At 49.3% G+C, this 16,932-nt stretch overlaps 1 protein-coding gene across 1 annotated transcript in view; it reads left to right on the forward strand.

Annotated features, from left to right (window-relative positions):
- Positions 1–14,079: 14,079 nt before the first annotated feature.
- PPEF2 (protein phosphatase with EF-hand domain 2) overlaps positions 14,080–16,932 on the forward strand; it is a 207,418-nt gene continuing 204,565 nt past the window's right edge. Inside the window, exon 1 of the mRNA XM_063955926.1 lies at positions 14,080–14,143. Coding sequence (XP_063811996.1) covers positions 14,080–14,143 — 64 coding nt within the window. The remainder of the gene's footprint in view (positions 14,144–16,932) is intronic.

Raw genomic sequence — 16,932 nt, forward strand, 5'->3', positions numbered from 1 at the left:
TTCACACGTGCATTGAGATTGATAGGGAGAGGACGTGGCTGGCGTCCTCTCCATTTAGATTAGAAGAGAGAGAGTGAGATTGATTTGAGACAGAGACACTTGATTTACTGGAGCTTAGGAGTACTGTAGAGAGTGCAGAGTTTAGTAGTGACTGACCACAGTGACCACCAGACAGTGCAGTTTTATTTAATATAATCCGTTCTCTGCCTGAAAAAAACGATACACAGTGACTCAGTCACATACCATATCTGTGTGCACTGCTCAGCCCAGTGTGCTGCATCATCTATGTATATATCTGACTGTGCTCACACAGCTTATAATTGTGGGGGAGACTGGGGAGCAGTGCCAGTTATAGGTTATAGCAGGAGCCAGGAGTACATATTATTAAAATTAAACAGTGCACACTTTTGCTGCAGGAGTGCCACTGCCAGTGTGACTGACCAGTGACCTGACCACACTGACCACCAGTATAGTTAGTAGTATACTATATTGTGATTGCCTGAAAAAGTTAAACACTCGTCGTGTGACTTGTGTGGTGGTTTTTTTTTTATTCTATAAAAAACTCATTCTGCTGACAGACAGTGTCCAGCAGGTCCGTCATTATATAATATATACCTGTCCGGCTGCAGTAGTGATATATATATATTTTTTATATCATTATTTATCATCCAGTCGCAGCAGACACAGTACGGTAGTTCACGGCTGTAGCTACCTCTGTGTCGGCACTCGGCAGTCCATCCATAATTGTATACCACCTACCCGTGGTTTTTTTTTCTTTCTTCTTTATACATATATACTACATCTCTTTATCAACCAGTCTATATTAGCAGCAGACACAGTACAGTAGTCCACGGCTGTAGCTACCTCTGTGTCGGCACTCGGCAGTCCATCCATAATTGTATACCACCTACCCGTGGTTTTTTTTTCTTTCTTCTTTATACATACATACTACATCTCTTTATCAACCAGTCTATATTAGCAGCAGACACAGTACAGTACGGTAGTCCACGGCTGTAGCTACCTCTGTGTCGGCACTCGGCAGTCCGTCCATAATTGTATACCACCTACCCGTGGTTTTTTTTTCTTTCTTCTTTATACATACATACTACATCTCTTTATCAACCAGTCTATATTAGCAGCAGACACAGTACAGTAGTCCACGGCTGTAGCTACCTCTGTGTCGGCACTCGGCAGTCCATCCATAATTGTATACCACCTACCCGTGGTTTTTTTTTCTTTCTTCTTTATACATACATACTACATCTCTTTATCAACCAGTCTATATTAGCAGCAGACACAGTACAGTACGGTAGTCCACGGCTGTAGCTACCTCTGTGTCGGCACTCGGCAGTCCGTCCATAATTGTATACCACCTACCCGTGGTTTTTTTTTCTTTCTTCTTTATACATACTACATCTCATTATCAACCAGTCTATATTAGCAGCAGACACAGTACAGTACGGTAGTCCACGGCTGTAGCTACCTCTGTGTCGGCACTCCGTCCATAATTGTATACCACCTACCCGTGGTTTTTTTTTTTCTTTCTTCTTTATACATACTACATCTCATTATCAACCAGTCTATATTAGCAGCAGACACAGTACGGTAGTCCACGGCTGTAGCTACCTCTGTGTCGGCACTCGGCAGTCCGTCCATAATTGTATACCACCTACCCGTGTTTTTTTTTTTTTTCTTCTTTATACATACTACATCTCATTATCAACCAGTCTATATTAGCAGCAGACACAGTACGGTAGTCCACGGCTGTAGCTACCTCTGTGTCGGCACTCGGCAGTCCATCCATAATTGTATACCACCTACCCGTGGTTTTTTTTTCTTTCTTCTTTATACATACATACTACATCTCATTATCATCCAGTCTATATTAGCAGCAGACACAGTACAGTACAATAGTCCACGGCTGTAGCTACCTCTGTGTCGGCACTCGGCAGTCCATCCATAATTGTATACTAGTATCCATCCATCTCCATTGTTTACCTGAGGTGCCTTTTAGTTGTGCCTATTAAAATATGGAGAACAAAAATGTTGAGGTTCCAAAATTAGGGAAAGATCAAGATCCACTTCCACCTCGTGCTGAAGCTGCTGCCACTAGTCATGGCCGAGACGATGAAATGCCAGCAACGTCGTCTGCCACGGCCGATGCCCAATGTCATAGTACAGAGCATGTCAAATCCAAAACACCAAATATCAGTAAAAAAAGGACTCCAAAACCTAAAATAAAATTGTCGGAGGAGAAGCGTAAACTTGCCAATATGCCATTTACCACACGGAGTGGCAAGGAACGGCTGAGGCCCTGGCCTATGTTCATGGCTAGTGGTTCAGCTTCACATGAGGATGGAAGCACTCAGCCTCTCGCTAGAAAACTGAAAAGACTCAAGCTGGCAAAAGCACCGCAAAGAACTGTGCGTTCTTCGAAATCCCAAATCCACAAGGAGAGTCCAATTGTGTCGGTTGCGATGCCTGACCTTCCCAACACTGGACGTGAAGAGCATGCGCCTTCCACCATTTGCACGCCCCCTGCAAGTGCTGGAAGGAGCACCCGCAGTCCAGTTCCTGATAGTCAGATTGAAGATGTCAGTGTTGAAGTACACCAGGATGAGGAGGATATGGGTGTTGCTGGCGCTGGGGAGGAAATTGACCAGGAGGATTCTGATGGTGAGGTGGTTTGTTTAAGTCAGGCACCCGGGGAGACACCTGTTGTCCGTGGGAGGAATATGGCCGTTGACATGCCTGGTGAAAATACCAAAAAAATCAGCTCTTCGGTGTGGAAGTATTTCACCAGAAATGCGGACACATTTGTCAAGCCGTGTGTTCCCTTTGTCAAGCTGTAATAAGTAGGGGTAAGGACGTTAACCACCTCGGAACATCCTCCCTTATACGTCACCTGCAGCGCATTCATAATAAGTCAGTGACAAGTTCAAAAACTTTGGGCGACAGCGGAAGCAGTCCACTGACCAGTAAATCCCTTCCTCTTGTAACCAAGCTCACGCAAACCACACCACCAACTCCCTCAGTGTCAATTTCCTCCTTCCCCAGGAATGCCAATAGTCCTGCAGGCCATGTCACTGGCAATTCTGACGAGTCCTCTCCTGCCTGGGATTCCTCCGATGCATCCTTGCGTGTAACGCCTACTGCTGCTGGCGCTGCTGTTGTTGCTGCTGGGAGTCGATGGTCATCCCAGAGGGGAAGTCGTAAGCCCACTTGTACTACTTCCAGTAAGCAATTGACTGTCCAACAGTCCTTTGCGAGGAAGATGAAATATCACAGCAGTCATCCTGCTGCAAAGCGGATAACTGAGGCCTTGACAACTATGTTGGTGTTAGACGTGCGTCCGGTATCCGCCGTTAGTTCACAGGGAACTAGACAATTTATTGAGGCAGTGTGCCCCCGTTACCAAATACCATCTAGGTTCCACTTCTGTAGGCAGGCGATACCGAGAATGTACACGGACGTCAGAAAAAGACTCACCAGTGTCCTAAAAAATGCAGTTGTACCCAATGTCCACTTAACCACGGACATGTGGACAAGTGGAGCAGGGCAGGGTCAGGACTATATGACTGTGACAGCCCACTGGGTAGATGTATGGACTCCCGCCGCAAGAACAGCAGCGGCGGCACCAGTAGCAGCGTCTCGCAAACGCCAACTCTTTCCTAGGCAGGCTACGCTTTGTATCACCGCTTTCCAGAATACGCACACAGCTAAAAACCTCTTACGGCAACTGAGGAAGATCATCGCAGAATGGCTTACCCCAATTGGACTCTCCTGTGGATTTGTGGCATCGGACAACGCCAGCAATATTGTGTGTGCATTAAATATGGGCAAATTCCAGCACGTCCCATGTTTTGCACATACCTTGAATTTGGTGGTGCAGAATTTTTTAAAAAACGACAGGGGCGTGCAAGAGATGCTGTCGGTGGCCAGAAGAATTGCGGGACACTTTCGGCGTACAGGCACCACGTACAGAAGACTGGAGCACCACCAAAAACTACTGAACCTGCCCTGCCATCATCTGAAGCAAGAAGTGGTAACGAGGTGGAATTCAACCCTCTATATGCTTCAGAGGTTGGAGGAGCAGCAAAAGGCCATTCAAGCCTATACAATTGAGCACGATATAGGAGGTGGAATGCACCTGTCTCAAGTGCAGTGGAGAATGATTTCAAGGTTGTGCAAGGTTCTGATGCCCTTTGAACTTGCCACACGTGAAGTCAGTTCAGACACTGCCAGCCTGAGTCAGGTCATTCCCCTCATCAGGCTTTTGCAGAAGAAGCTGGAGACATTGAAGGAGGAGCTAACACGGAGCGATTCCGCTAGGCATGTGGGACTTGTGGATGGAGCCCTTAATTCGCTTAACAAGGATTCACGGGTGGTCAATCTGTTGAAATCAGAGCACTACATTTTGTCCACCGTGCTCGATCCTAGATTTAAAACCTACCTTGGATCTCTCTTTCCGGCAGACACAAGTCTGCTGGGGTTGAAAGACCTGCTGGTGAGAAAATTGTCAAGTCAAGCGGAACGCGACCTGTCAACATCTCCTCCTTCACATTCTCCCGCAACTGGGGGTGCGAGGAAAAGGCTCAGAATTCCGAGCCCACCCGCTGGCGGTGATGCAGGGCAGTCTGGAGCGACTGCTGATGCTGACATCTGGTCCGGACTGAAGGACCTGACAACGATTACGGACATGTCGTCTACTGTCACTGCATATGATTCTCTCAACATTGAAAGAATGGTGGAGGATTATATGAGTGACCGCATCCAAGTAGGCACGTCACACAGTCCGTACTTATACTGGCAGGAAAAAGAGGCAATTTGGAGGCCCTTGCACAAACTGGCTTTATTCTACCTAAGTTGCCCTCCCACAAGTGTGTACTCCGAAAGAGTGTTTAGTGCCGCCGCTCACCTTGTCAGCAATCGGCGTACGAGGTTACATCCAGAAAATGTGGAGAAGATGATGTTCATTAAAATGAATTATAATCAATTCCTCCGCGGAGACATTGACCAGCAGCAATTGCCTCCACAAAGAAAGTACACAGGGAGCTGAGATGGTGGATTCCAGTGGGGACGAATTGATAATCTGTGAGGAGGGGGATGTACACGGTGATATATCGGAGGATGATGATGAGGTGGACATCTTGCCTCTGTAGAGCCAGTTTGTGCAAGGAGAGATTAATTGCTTCTTTTTTGGGGGGGGTCCAAACCAACCCGTCATATCAGTCACAGTCGTGTGGCAGACCCTGTCACTGAAATGATGGGTTGGTTAAAGTGTGCATGTCCTGTTTATACAACATAAGGGTGGGTGGGAGGGCCCAAGGACAATTCCATCTTGCACCTCTTTTTTCTTTTTTTTTCTTTGCGTCATGTGCTGTTTGGGGAGGGTTTTTTGGAAGGGCCATCCTGCGTGACACTGCAGTGCCACTCCTAGATGGGCCCGGTGTTTGTGTCGGCCACTAGGGTCGCTTATCTTACTCACACAGTCAGCTACCTCATTGCACCTCTTTTTTTCCTTGCGTCATGTGCTGTTTGGGGAGGGTTTTTTGGAAGGGCCATCCTGCGTGACACTGCAGTGCCACTCCTAGATGGGCCCAGTGTTTGTGTCGGCCACTAGGGTCGCTTATCTTACTCACACAGTCAGCTACCTCATTGCGCCTCTTTTTTTCTTTGCGTCATGTGCTGTTTGGGGAGGGTTTTTTGGAAGGGCCATCCTGCGTGACACTGCAGTGCCACTCCTAGATGGGCCCGGTGTTTGTGTCGGCCACTAGGGTCGCTTATCTTACTCACACAGTCAGCTACCTCATTGCGCCTCTTTTTTTCTTTGCGTCATGTGCTGTTTGGGGAGAGTTTTTTGGAAGGGACATCCTGCGTGACACTGCAGTGCCACTCCTAGATGGGCCCGGTGTTTGTGTCGGCCACTAGGGTCGCTTATCTTACTCACACAGTCAGCTACCTCATTGCGCCTCTTTTTTTCTTTGCGTCATGTGCTGTTTGGGGAGGGTTTTTTGGAAGGGACATCCTGCGTGACACTGCAGTGCCACTCCTAGATGGGCCCGGTGTTTGTGCCGGCCACTAGGGTCGCTTATCTTACTCACACAGCGACCTCGGTGCAAATTGTAGGACTAAAAATAATATTGTGAGGTGTGAGGTATTCAGAATAGACTGAAAATGAGTGTAAATTATGGTTTTTGAGGTTAATAATACTTTGGGATCAAAATGACCCCCAAATTCTATGATTTAAGCTGTTTTTTAGGGTTTTTTGAAAAAAACACCCGAATCCAAAACACACCCGAATTCGACAAAAAAAATTCGGTGAGGTTTTGCCAAAACGCGGTCGAACCCAAAACACGGCCGCGGAACCGAACCCAAAACCAAAACACAAAACCCGAAAAATTTCCGGCGCTCATCTCTACATTCAAGCCTATACAACTGACCACGATATAGGATATAGGAGGTGGAATGCACCTGTCTCAAGCGCAGTGGAGAATGATTTCAACGTTGTGCAAGGTTCTGCAACCTTTTGAACTTGCCACACGTGAAGTCAGTTCAGACACTGCCAGCCTGAGTCAGGTCATTCCCCTCATCAGGCTTTTGCAGAAGAAGCTGGAGACATTGAAGGAGGAGCTAACACAGAGCGATTCCGCTAGGCATGTGGGACTTGTGGATGGAGCCCTTAATTCGCTTAACAAGGATTCACGGGTGGTCAATCTGTTGAAATCAGAGCACTACATTTTGGCCACCGTGCTCGATCCTAGATTTAAAACCTACCTTGGATCTCGCTTTCCGGCAGACACAAGTCTGCTGGGGTTCAAAGAACTGCTGGTGACAAAATTGTCAAGTCAAGCGGAACGCGACCTGTCAACATATCCTCCTTCACATTCTCCCGCAACTGGGGGTGCGAGGAAAAGGCTCAGAATTCCGAGCCCACCCGCTGGCGGTGATGCAGGGCAGTCTGGAGCGACTGCTGATGCTGACATCTGGTCCGGACTGAAGGACCTGACAACGATTACGGACATGTCGTCTACTGTCACTGCATATGATTCTCTCACCATTGAAAGAATGGTGGAGGATTATATGAGTGACCGCATCCAAGTAGGCACGTCAGACAGTCCGTACTTATACTGGCAGGAAAAAGAGGCAATTTGGAGGCCCTTGCACAAACTGGCTTTATTCTACCTAAGTTGCCCTCCCACAAGTGTGTACTCCGAAAGAGTGTTTAGTGCCGCCGCTCACCTTGTCAGCAATCGGCGTACGAGGTTACATCCAGAAAATGTGGAGAAGATGATGTTAATTAAAATGAATTATAATCAATTCCTCCGTGGAGACATTGACCAGCAGCAATTGCCTCCACAAAGTACACAGGGAGCTGAGATGGTGGATTCCAGTGGGGACGAATTGATAATCTGTGAGGAGGGGGATGTACACGGTGATATATCGGAGGATGATGATGAGGTGGACATCTTGCCTCTGTAGAGCCAGTTTGTGCAAGGAGAGATTAATTGCTTCTTTTTTGGTGGGGGTCCAAACCAACCCGTCATTTCAGTCACAGTCGTGTGGCAGACCCTGTCACTGAAATGATGGGTTGGTTAAAGTGTGCATGTCCTGTTTATACAACATAAGGGTGGGTGGGAGGGCCCAAGGACAATTCCATCTTGCACCTCTTTTTTCTTTCATTTTTCTTTGCGTCATGTGCTGTTTGGGGAGTGTTTTTTGGAAGGGCCTTGCTGCGTGACACTGCAGTGCCACTCCTAGATGGGCCAGGTGTTTGTGTCGGCCACTAGGGTCGCTTAGCTTACTCACACAGCTACCTCATTGCGCCTCTTTTTTTCTTTGCGTCATGTGCTGTTTGGGGAGTGTTTTTTGGAAGGGCCATCCTGCGTGACACTGCAGTGCCACTCCTAGATGGGCCAGGTGTTTGTGTCGGCCACTAGGGTCGCTTAGCTTACTCACACAGCTACCTCATTGCGCCTCTTTTTTTCTTTGCGTCATGTGCTGTTTGGGGAGTGTTTTTTGGAAGGGCCATCCTGCGTGACACTGCAGTGCCACTCCTAGATGGGCCAGGTGTTTGTGTCGGCCACTAGGGTCGCTTAGCTTACTCACACTGCTACCTCATTGCGCCTCTTTTTTTCTTTGCGTCATGTGCTGTTTGGGGAGTGTTTTTTGGAAGGGCCATCCTGCATGACACTGCAGTGCCACTCCTAGATGGGCCAGGTGTTTGTGTCGGCCACTAGGGTCGCTTAGCTTACTCACACAGCTACCTCATTGCGCCTCTTTTTTTCTTTGCGTCATGTGCTGTTTGGGGAGTGTTTTTTGGAAGGGCCATCCTGCGTGACACTGCAGTGACACTCCTAGATGGGCCAGGTGTTTGTGTCGGCCACTTGGGTCGCTTAGCTTAGCCATCCAGCGACCTCGGTGCAAATTTTAGGACTAAAAATAATATTGTGAGGTGTGAGGTGTTCAGAATAGACTGAAAATGAGTGTAAATTATGGTTATTGAGGTTAATAATACTTTGGGATCAAAATGACCCCCAAATTCTATGATTTAAGCTGTTTTTTAGGGTTTTTTGAAAAAAACACCCGAATCCAAAACACACCCGAATCCGACAAAAAAAATTCGGTGAGGTTTTGCCAAAACGCGTTCGGACCCAAAACACGGCCGCGGAACCGAACCCAAAACCAAAACACAAAACCCGAAAAATTTCCGGTGCTCATCACTAATATATATATATATACAGATGCAGGAAACGCGGCGGCACTCGTCAGACTTAAGTTAACCATTTATTGATGCCCTGAGGCTTCACGGCATCAATAAATGGTTAACTTAAGTCTGACGAGTGCCGCCGCGTTTCCTGCATCTGTATATAGTGACTAAATATCACTTGGAAGGCACCGCAGCACATTACTTTTGGGATTTTAGGAGTGCCGGGCTCTGCAGTGGATTTTGTATATATATATAATGCCATTTCGTGTATTTCGATCAGCCTGCTACCCCTATATTCTATAACCTGAGGGGGTTAAGTGCGTCAGGTTTATTAGACTATATAGGTGTTTCACAAGATATACTTACTGTGTATTTTTCTCTGTGATTTCTGGTCACCGTATATCTCTTGGGTTCCCGGTTTGTGCTGATAACACTACACTGGGAGTTCTTGATAGATATAGTGCTGCTAATATTGTACTAGGTTGCCTTATATTGAGCTTCTCATTATGTCAGCTGCAAGGGGCAACGGAACTGGGGCTTATCACACATTGAGTGGAGGTGACGCTGCAGACACATTTGAGGAAAACATGGCAGCAGAGAGTTCAGGTTCTGGGGGTTCCTTGCCCCCCATTGGGTTTGTAGCAAAGGGGGACCACAATGACCATCCCTGGGCTACCTTCTCCACGTTATTAAATATGCAGGTAACTAAACTTACGTCCCCTGTGGGACCGCCTATGCCAGTACAGCAGTTTATGGTCCCTGCAGTCAGTCCGCCATATGCAAATCAAATCTCATCTCAGTTACAGCACTTTAACAAATCACTGGCTAAAATGAAGTCTAACTCTCGCCCGCCTAAGACTAAGGCGTCTTCTAAACGGGCCACTACTTCCTCACAATCCACCACTGTTCCAGACACTTCCTCTGATGAGGATGGCGCATACACTGACCTCACAGACACTGACTCTGATGCTTCAGATGGGGAGGGACAGTCACAGATGGATGTCCCTGATTTGATTGAGGCTATCAGGCTGATTCTTGAAATTTCTGATGAACCGGAACCTGAGCCTGTGCCTGTGTCTAAAAATCCGGACAGGTTTAAACGTAAGAAAGTGTTTAACCATGTTTTGCCTCATTCTCAACACCGCATAAGAAAATGTTGGCTCGCTATCCTCTCTCTGCAGAGCTATGTAAAGATTGGGAAACTCCTCTGCCTGTAGATTCCCATGTTGCAAGAATGGTAGTTTCCTCAGCTCTGCAAGTGACTACCGTCACCTCTCTGAAGGAACCGACGGATAGACGTGTGGAGGGTTGTTTAAAGGTAATTTATACCCTATCAGGGGCTGTGTATAGGCCAACCATTGCAGCGACATGGGCTGCTGAAGCTGTTGAAGCACGGGCTTAGGAGCTGGAGGCGGAGCTACCTTCCAACGCTTTTGATCATGCTAGACAATGTCTCTCATATATTACCACTGCTTCTCATTATCTTAAGGAGGCGGCTTCCGATGCCGTGGTGCTGGCGGCCAAGGCTGCAACTACGTCCATCTTAGCTCAACGTATCCTTTGGTTGAGATCCTGGTCTGTGGATCTGAATTCTAAGAAAACCCTGGAGGTACTTCCTTTCAAGGGAGACATTCTTTTCGGAGAATACCTCAATAAGATCATGGCTGACTTAGCTTCTGCTAAAACAGATTGCCTACCGAGTTCGGCACCTTCGGCTAAAAGTACCTTCCCTCGCTCCTTTCGTCCTCCAGGAAAGGCAAAAGGTCAGGCGTACCCGAATCAAGCTTGTGCTTCCAAACCTGCTAAGCCCAGACCCAAGCGGGCCTGAGCTGCCCGTCAGCCTGCTTCCAAAACAGACAAGCCTGCCGCATGACGGGGTGGGCCTCCCTCTGGGGGATCCCAGGGTGGGGGGCCGACTTCTAGGGTTTACCCAGGAATGGTTGAAGACCACTTCCGATGCCTGGGTACGGGAAGTTGTCACTCGAGGTTACGCCGTATCCTTCAAGAATCGTCCCCCTCATCGATTTGGATCCCTTTGGATCCGGTGAAGGCAAAAACTCTTCATTCGGTGGACACAGGAGTGGTAGTACAGGTGCCTCTGGCTCAGAGAGGCAAGGGGTACTATTCACCGCTGTTTCTAGTCCCGAAACTGAACAGGTCCTCGTGGCCCATTCTCAATCTCAAGTATTTGAACAAGTATGTGAGGGTCTCCAAGTTTCATATGGAAACTACGCTCTATTGTTCTGGCCTTGGAGCCAGGGGACTATATGGTATCCCTGGACATACAGGATACCTACCTGCATATTCCTATTGCAATGTCACATCAGCAGTACCTGAGGTTTGCGGTGGGCAACCTTCATTACCAGTTTCGGGCGTTACCCTTTGGTTTGGCCACGGCTCTACAGGTATTCACCAAAGTCATGGCGGTAATTACGGCTGTGCTACGCCGTCAGGGGATCAGGATCCTCCCGTATCTAGACGACCTACTGATCCTGGCAATCTCCCCAGAAATTCTCCTACGTCATTTGGATGTGATAATCCAGTATATGCAAACTCACAGGTGGCTCATTAACTGGAACAAATCTTCCCTGGTCCCTGCTCAGAGCATGGTACGCCTGGGGGCATTGTTGGACACTCACAACCAGCGGCTGTTCTTGTGTCAGGAGAAGATCCTGAAACTTCAGGACAAGATTCGATGCTTCCTATTTCGTCCGCAAGTGTCGATACATTCGGCAATGCAAGTGCTAGGTCTCATGGTGTCGGCCTTCGACATGGTGGAGTACGCTCAATTCCATTCCTACCCTCTACAGAAGTTGATTCTGCCAAGTGGGACGGCCTTCCTCACCGGATCAGGTCTCAAATGATCTGAGCTGGTGGCTTCAGGACTACCGATTGAGCAGGGGTCGTCCCTTCTGGATCTCCAACTGGGTCCTTCTGACGACAGATGCCAGTCTGAGAGGTTGGGGCGCGTTGTTGGAGCAACACTCCCTTCAGGGCCGGTGGACCGAGGAGGAGTCTCTCCTCCCGATAAACATTCTGGAACTGCGGCCCAGCATTTGATAAATGCACTGAACTTGGCCCAGCATTTGATACAGAACAGACCTGTTCAAGTACAATCGGACAATGCCACCACGGTGGCGTACATAAATCATCAGGGCGCCACTCAAAGCCGCATGGCGATGTGGGAAGTATCAAGGATTCTTCAATGGGTGGAACGCCATCTGCCAGCCATATCGGCAGTGTTCATTCCGGGTATCCTCAACTGGGAAGCGGACTTTCTCAGTCGTCAGGACATACACACCGGAGAGTGGAGCCCCCATTCAGAAGTATTTCAACTCCTCGTGGACAAGTGGGGCCTTCCAGATGTAGACTTGATGGCGTCTCGACACAATCACAAGGTTTCGGTCTTCAGAGCAGGGACAAGGGATCCTCAAACGGCATTCATAGACGCACTGGCAATCCCATGGAGCTTTCAGCTACCATATGTGTTCCCTCCGGTGTCACTCCTGCCCAGAGTACTAAGGAAGTTCAAACATGAAGGAGGAACCCTGCTTCTGATCGCTCCGGCGTGGCCCAGACGGCACTGGTTCTCAGATCTACAGGGTCTCTCAATGGAGCGTCCCCTTCTACTTCCACAACGACCAGACCTCCTCGTTCAGGGCCCTTGTGTTTACCAGGATTTGGCTCGACTGGCTTTGACGGTGTGGCTCTTGAAGCTTCTGTCTTGAGGGCCAAGAGTTTTTCTGAGGCGGTCTTTTATACTATGTTGAAGGCCCATAAGCCAGCTACTGCTTGGATTTACCATAGGGTCTGGAATTCTTACTATGCTTGGTGCGCGTCTAATAATCATGGCGTTTACAAGTTTAGTACGGCCAAACTTTTGGCCTTCCTACAACAGGGCCTGGACTTAGGCCTTCGTCTGGCATCCCTCAAGGTTCACATTTCTGCCTTGTCGGTATGGATTCAGAGAAAGAGTGCTACCCTGCCGGATGTTCATACTTTCACTGAGGGGATGTAACGGATTCAACCTCCTTATGTACCACCAGTGGTTCTGGAGGCCTTGCAAGAGTATCCGTTAGAACCTCTTGCATCTGCAAACCTTAAGTGGCTTTCTCTTAAGGTTTTGTTTTTGATGGCTATTGCCTCTGCTAGAAGGGTCTCGGACTTAGGTGCCTTATACTGTAAGTCCCCCTATCTGATTTTTCACCGTGACCTGGCAGTTTTTAGAACGCACCCTGGTTATTTGCCTAAGGTGGTGTCATCTTTCCACCTTAACCAGGAGATTGTGGTTCCGGCCTTTAGTTCTCCTGAGCTGTCCTCCAAAGAGCGGTCTATCTATGTGAAGAGTACTGCCTTCATTAGGAAGCCTGATTCTCTCTTTGTGCTGTTTGGATTTCACAAACGTGGCTGGCCTGCTAACAAGCAGACCTTGGCCAGATGGATTAGAATGGTGATTTCACATGCTTATGTACAGGCTGGTCTTCCAGCTCCTGCTACCATCAAAGCCCATTCTACTCGGTCTGTTGGACCTTCTTGGGCAGCCCGTCGTGGTGCGACCCTTAAACAATTGTGCAAAGCGGCTACGTGGTACTCAGTGAACACGTTCATTAGGTTCTATGCCTTCGATGCTTCCGCCTCCCAGGATGCTTCCTTTGGAAGCTGGGTTCTTGTGCCCGCTACAGTGCTTTTGGACATCCCCGCTGTTATTCCTTGTGGAGCCCAGTGTACCCCGCAGCAGAAAATGTATGATAAATAAATTTATGATAAGAACTTAACTGTTGTTAAATCTCTTTCTGCGAAGTACACTGGGTTCCACAAGGCTCCCACCCTGACGCACTTTGCTTCTTTGGGTTGGTATGGCATTAGCCGCTGACACCCTATCCTGTCATGAGTGTGTGGTGTGTGTGGCTTCTAACGATTGTCGTCTCTGTTACCTGCTACTGCATTGGACTGGTTAACGAAAACTGAACTCCTGTGCACGGAGGCGGGGTTATAGAGGAGGCGGCGCTATGCATCTTAGGAACAGTCAAAGCTTTGAGCATGTTGGTGCCTCAGATCAAGATCCTACTCTACACCTCAATGTTATTCCTTGTGCAGCCCAGTGTACCTCGCAGAAAGAGATTTAACAACGGTAAATTCTTACCATAAATCTTGTTCTATATATGTTTATATATATACGCAGACTGTATGTAAAGGGGCTCACCACAGCCATAGTGTCTTTTTTCTGTAGGGAGGTGGATAGCGGTGGGGCTGTGGGCAGCTTCTGTCTGGAACCTTTGACTCAGACTGTCTGTGAGCCCGGTGGACAGTTTTCCTGCTGGGCTGCCCGGCTCTTCGGTGGTGGTATCGAGGACAGACAGGGAAGCGCCATGCGTAATGACGGCAATACAGCATGGACCACAGGGATTGAACCAAGTGACGGGGTAAAAGGAGGTGGGAGGTGTTTGGGGACTTCTTCATTGTTTTCTTACTTAAACCATTAGTAGGTGGTGAAGTCATGTTTTTTTTGTGCCCTTATCCTTGGGCCCCCTGAACCTCAGGGTCCTGTATGGGTGTCACCTTTGTGTCTCCTGTCATCTCAGTGACCTCTAAATAATATAGAGAGCATCACAATTACAGCCAGATAATACAGAGAGGAGGTTTGCAATGTTGGCCAGATAATACAGAGAGCATTGTAGTGGCCAACATATAATGCAGAGAGCATTGCCTTCACGACCACAAAAGACAGGAGAGCCAAAGGGCCTAATTTAGACCTGATTGCTGGTGTGCGCCAGTGCATGCCAGACAGCCGACGGCTGTCTTAGCCCTGCGACCGCCACTGGGCGGCGGCGCTTGCCCGCCGTTTAGGGGGCGTGGTCAGGGCTATGCAGGTGTGCCCGGACCGTTGGGAGGGGCGGGTTGCGGCAGCTGCGTGACGTCACGCGCTGCTGCTGCGACCCGGGCAGCGACGAGTAGCTCCCTGCCAGCGCGCAGGAGCACTTCTGTAATACTGTATTGTATAATTGTGTGGCGCAGCTGTTAGTGACATAAACTGTGAAGTACATCCACTATACAGGAATCTAGAAGTGTTGGCTATGTTAAGAGTAATTATTGCATCTGTGGGTTACAGCTCCCAGTTCTGCAAAAATAAAAGAGCAACAATGTAATTTGAGTGACAAACTGCAGAGATTAACCCTTTCTGTGACTGCTGCACAGGAATCACACAACCTCTATTCACAGGGCTGAATTCAATTAGGGGAGATGTTCTGGCCCTGCTAGTGGAAGTATATACCGCAGTCATAGGCGTACGCACAGGGGTGCCTGGTGCACTCATATATCCACAAATGTCTGGTACCCACCTCATACACGCAGCACGCCTGCAACTGCATTGATGCGTGCCGATTTCTGTCCTCCTCCTCTCCCACCCACCAAGTGGCGTAACTACCGGCTACTTCCAGGGCCTGCTTCTCTCTCTTCACCCAGTCATGGGCTGCCTCTGAGGCCCGCCACTCCCCCATCAACACGACTATGGGATGAACATCCATTGCCTATAACTCATACCTGAAGCCGCGTGGAGGATGTGGCGAGGGGGTGGGAGGGCCCTACCTGGCAGACTCCAAGCAGCAGACCAGTGCAGGGTCCCACAATTCATGGGAATTTAGGGGGCGGGGCTTAATGCCGTGAAGTGTCTGCCCCCATCAGAGACCACTGCTGTAGCAGGTAATGTATCTCTTGCTCGCTCCCCCCCCCCCCCTCTCTCTCTACCCCAGCTCTCTCCATGACACTTTCTCTCTTGTCATACTCTCTCTCCCTCCCCCCCCTTCCTGACAATCTCTCTATCTCTTTCTCTCTGGCATTGTCTCTCCCTCTCTCATGCCCTGACACTCTCTATCTATCAGGCAGTCTCTCTCCCTCCCTCTCGTTCTCTCTTACACAATATCTCTCTCCCCAACATTCTCTCTTCCTGATACTGTCTCCCTCTCTATTTGACACTATCTCTCTCTCCCTGACACTGTCTTTTTCTCTCCCTCTATCCCCCTCACACTGTCTGCCTACCCCTCTCTTATCACTGACACTGTCTTTCTAGCTCTTTCTACCTCCGTGACACTCTCTCTCCCTTGCACTGTCTCTCTCTCCCTCCCTTTCTTTCTCTCTTCCTGATATTATCTCTCTCCCTGGTACTGTCTCTCCCTCCCTCTCTTTCTGGGAAGGGGATAGGGAGGCGCAGGGCGGTAGGGAGGGTACAAGGAAACGCAGTGGGAGGCGCGGGGCGGTAGTAAGGGGACAGGGAAGCGCAGGGCAGTAGGGAAGGGGCAGAGAGGTGCAGGGCTGTAGGGAGGTGACAGTAAGGCACAGGGCGGTAGGGAGGGGGCAGGGAGGCACAATGCGGTAGGGAGGGGATAGGGAGGCGCGAGGCAGTATGGAGGGTACAGGGAGGTGCAGGGCCGTAGGGAGGGGACAGGGGGGCAGTAGGGAGGGGACAGAGAGACACAGGGCGGTAGGGAGGGAACAGGGAGGCACAGGGCGATATGGAGGAGACAGGGAGGCGCAGGGTGGTAGGTAGGTGCAGGGTGGTAGGAAGGGGTCAGGGAGGCACAGACACAGGTAATGAGATCCTTGGACATCTTACTGAGCTTGCAGCATTTTTCCTGGATCATGTAGGGGGCTCAGCATTGGAGGGGGTGGATTCTGGGGGTGGAGACATAGTGGATGTGACAAGTGGTGACACCCCACACACAACTGCACCCGCAGCAGAGCTTCATGCTGGCCCCCAGAGCTCATCTGGCACTGACACAGCTGCTCACCGCACTCTCACCTTTCATACGGGTGCAACAGTTTTCACCTGCTGCAGCGTCACCTCTGCACGTTCTGTTTCTCCTCTCATTGCTTCCAACAGCCCAGGTGAAGTGTGATGTGTTTCCGAAACCCACAGCAGCAACAGCCGTAATGATAATGTTAGGGGGAGGGATCAACAACGGTGGCCCAACGGAAGAAGTGTTGTACTAGGGCAGGGGCGGGGACACACAACTCCCGACTGGTCTAACTGTTTGGCAGCTGCCACGGATCGCTGCACATTGTCTAACCCCCTCCCTTCCTACCAGCACTGATGGGGAAAAAAATTCAGTGGGGTTGTTTGCTGGGCCTTTGGGCGCTCCAGCGGCTGGACTCCATAGCACTTGCATCCTCTGCACCCTCCATAGTTAATCCACTGGGAGGAGATGGTTTGGCTGAGAGATGCAGGT

The sequence above is a fragment of the Pseudophryne corroboree genome, chromosome 1, assembly GCF_028390025.1.
Source record: "Pseudophryne corroboree isolate aPseCor3 chromosome 1, aPseCor3.hap2, whole genome shotgun sequence".
NCBI lineage: Eukaryota > Metazoa > Chordata > Amphibia > Anura > Myobatrachidae > Pseudophryne > Pseudophryne corroboree.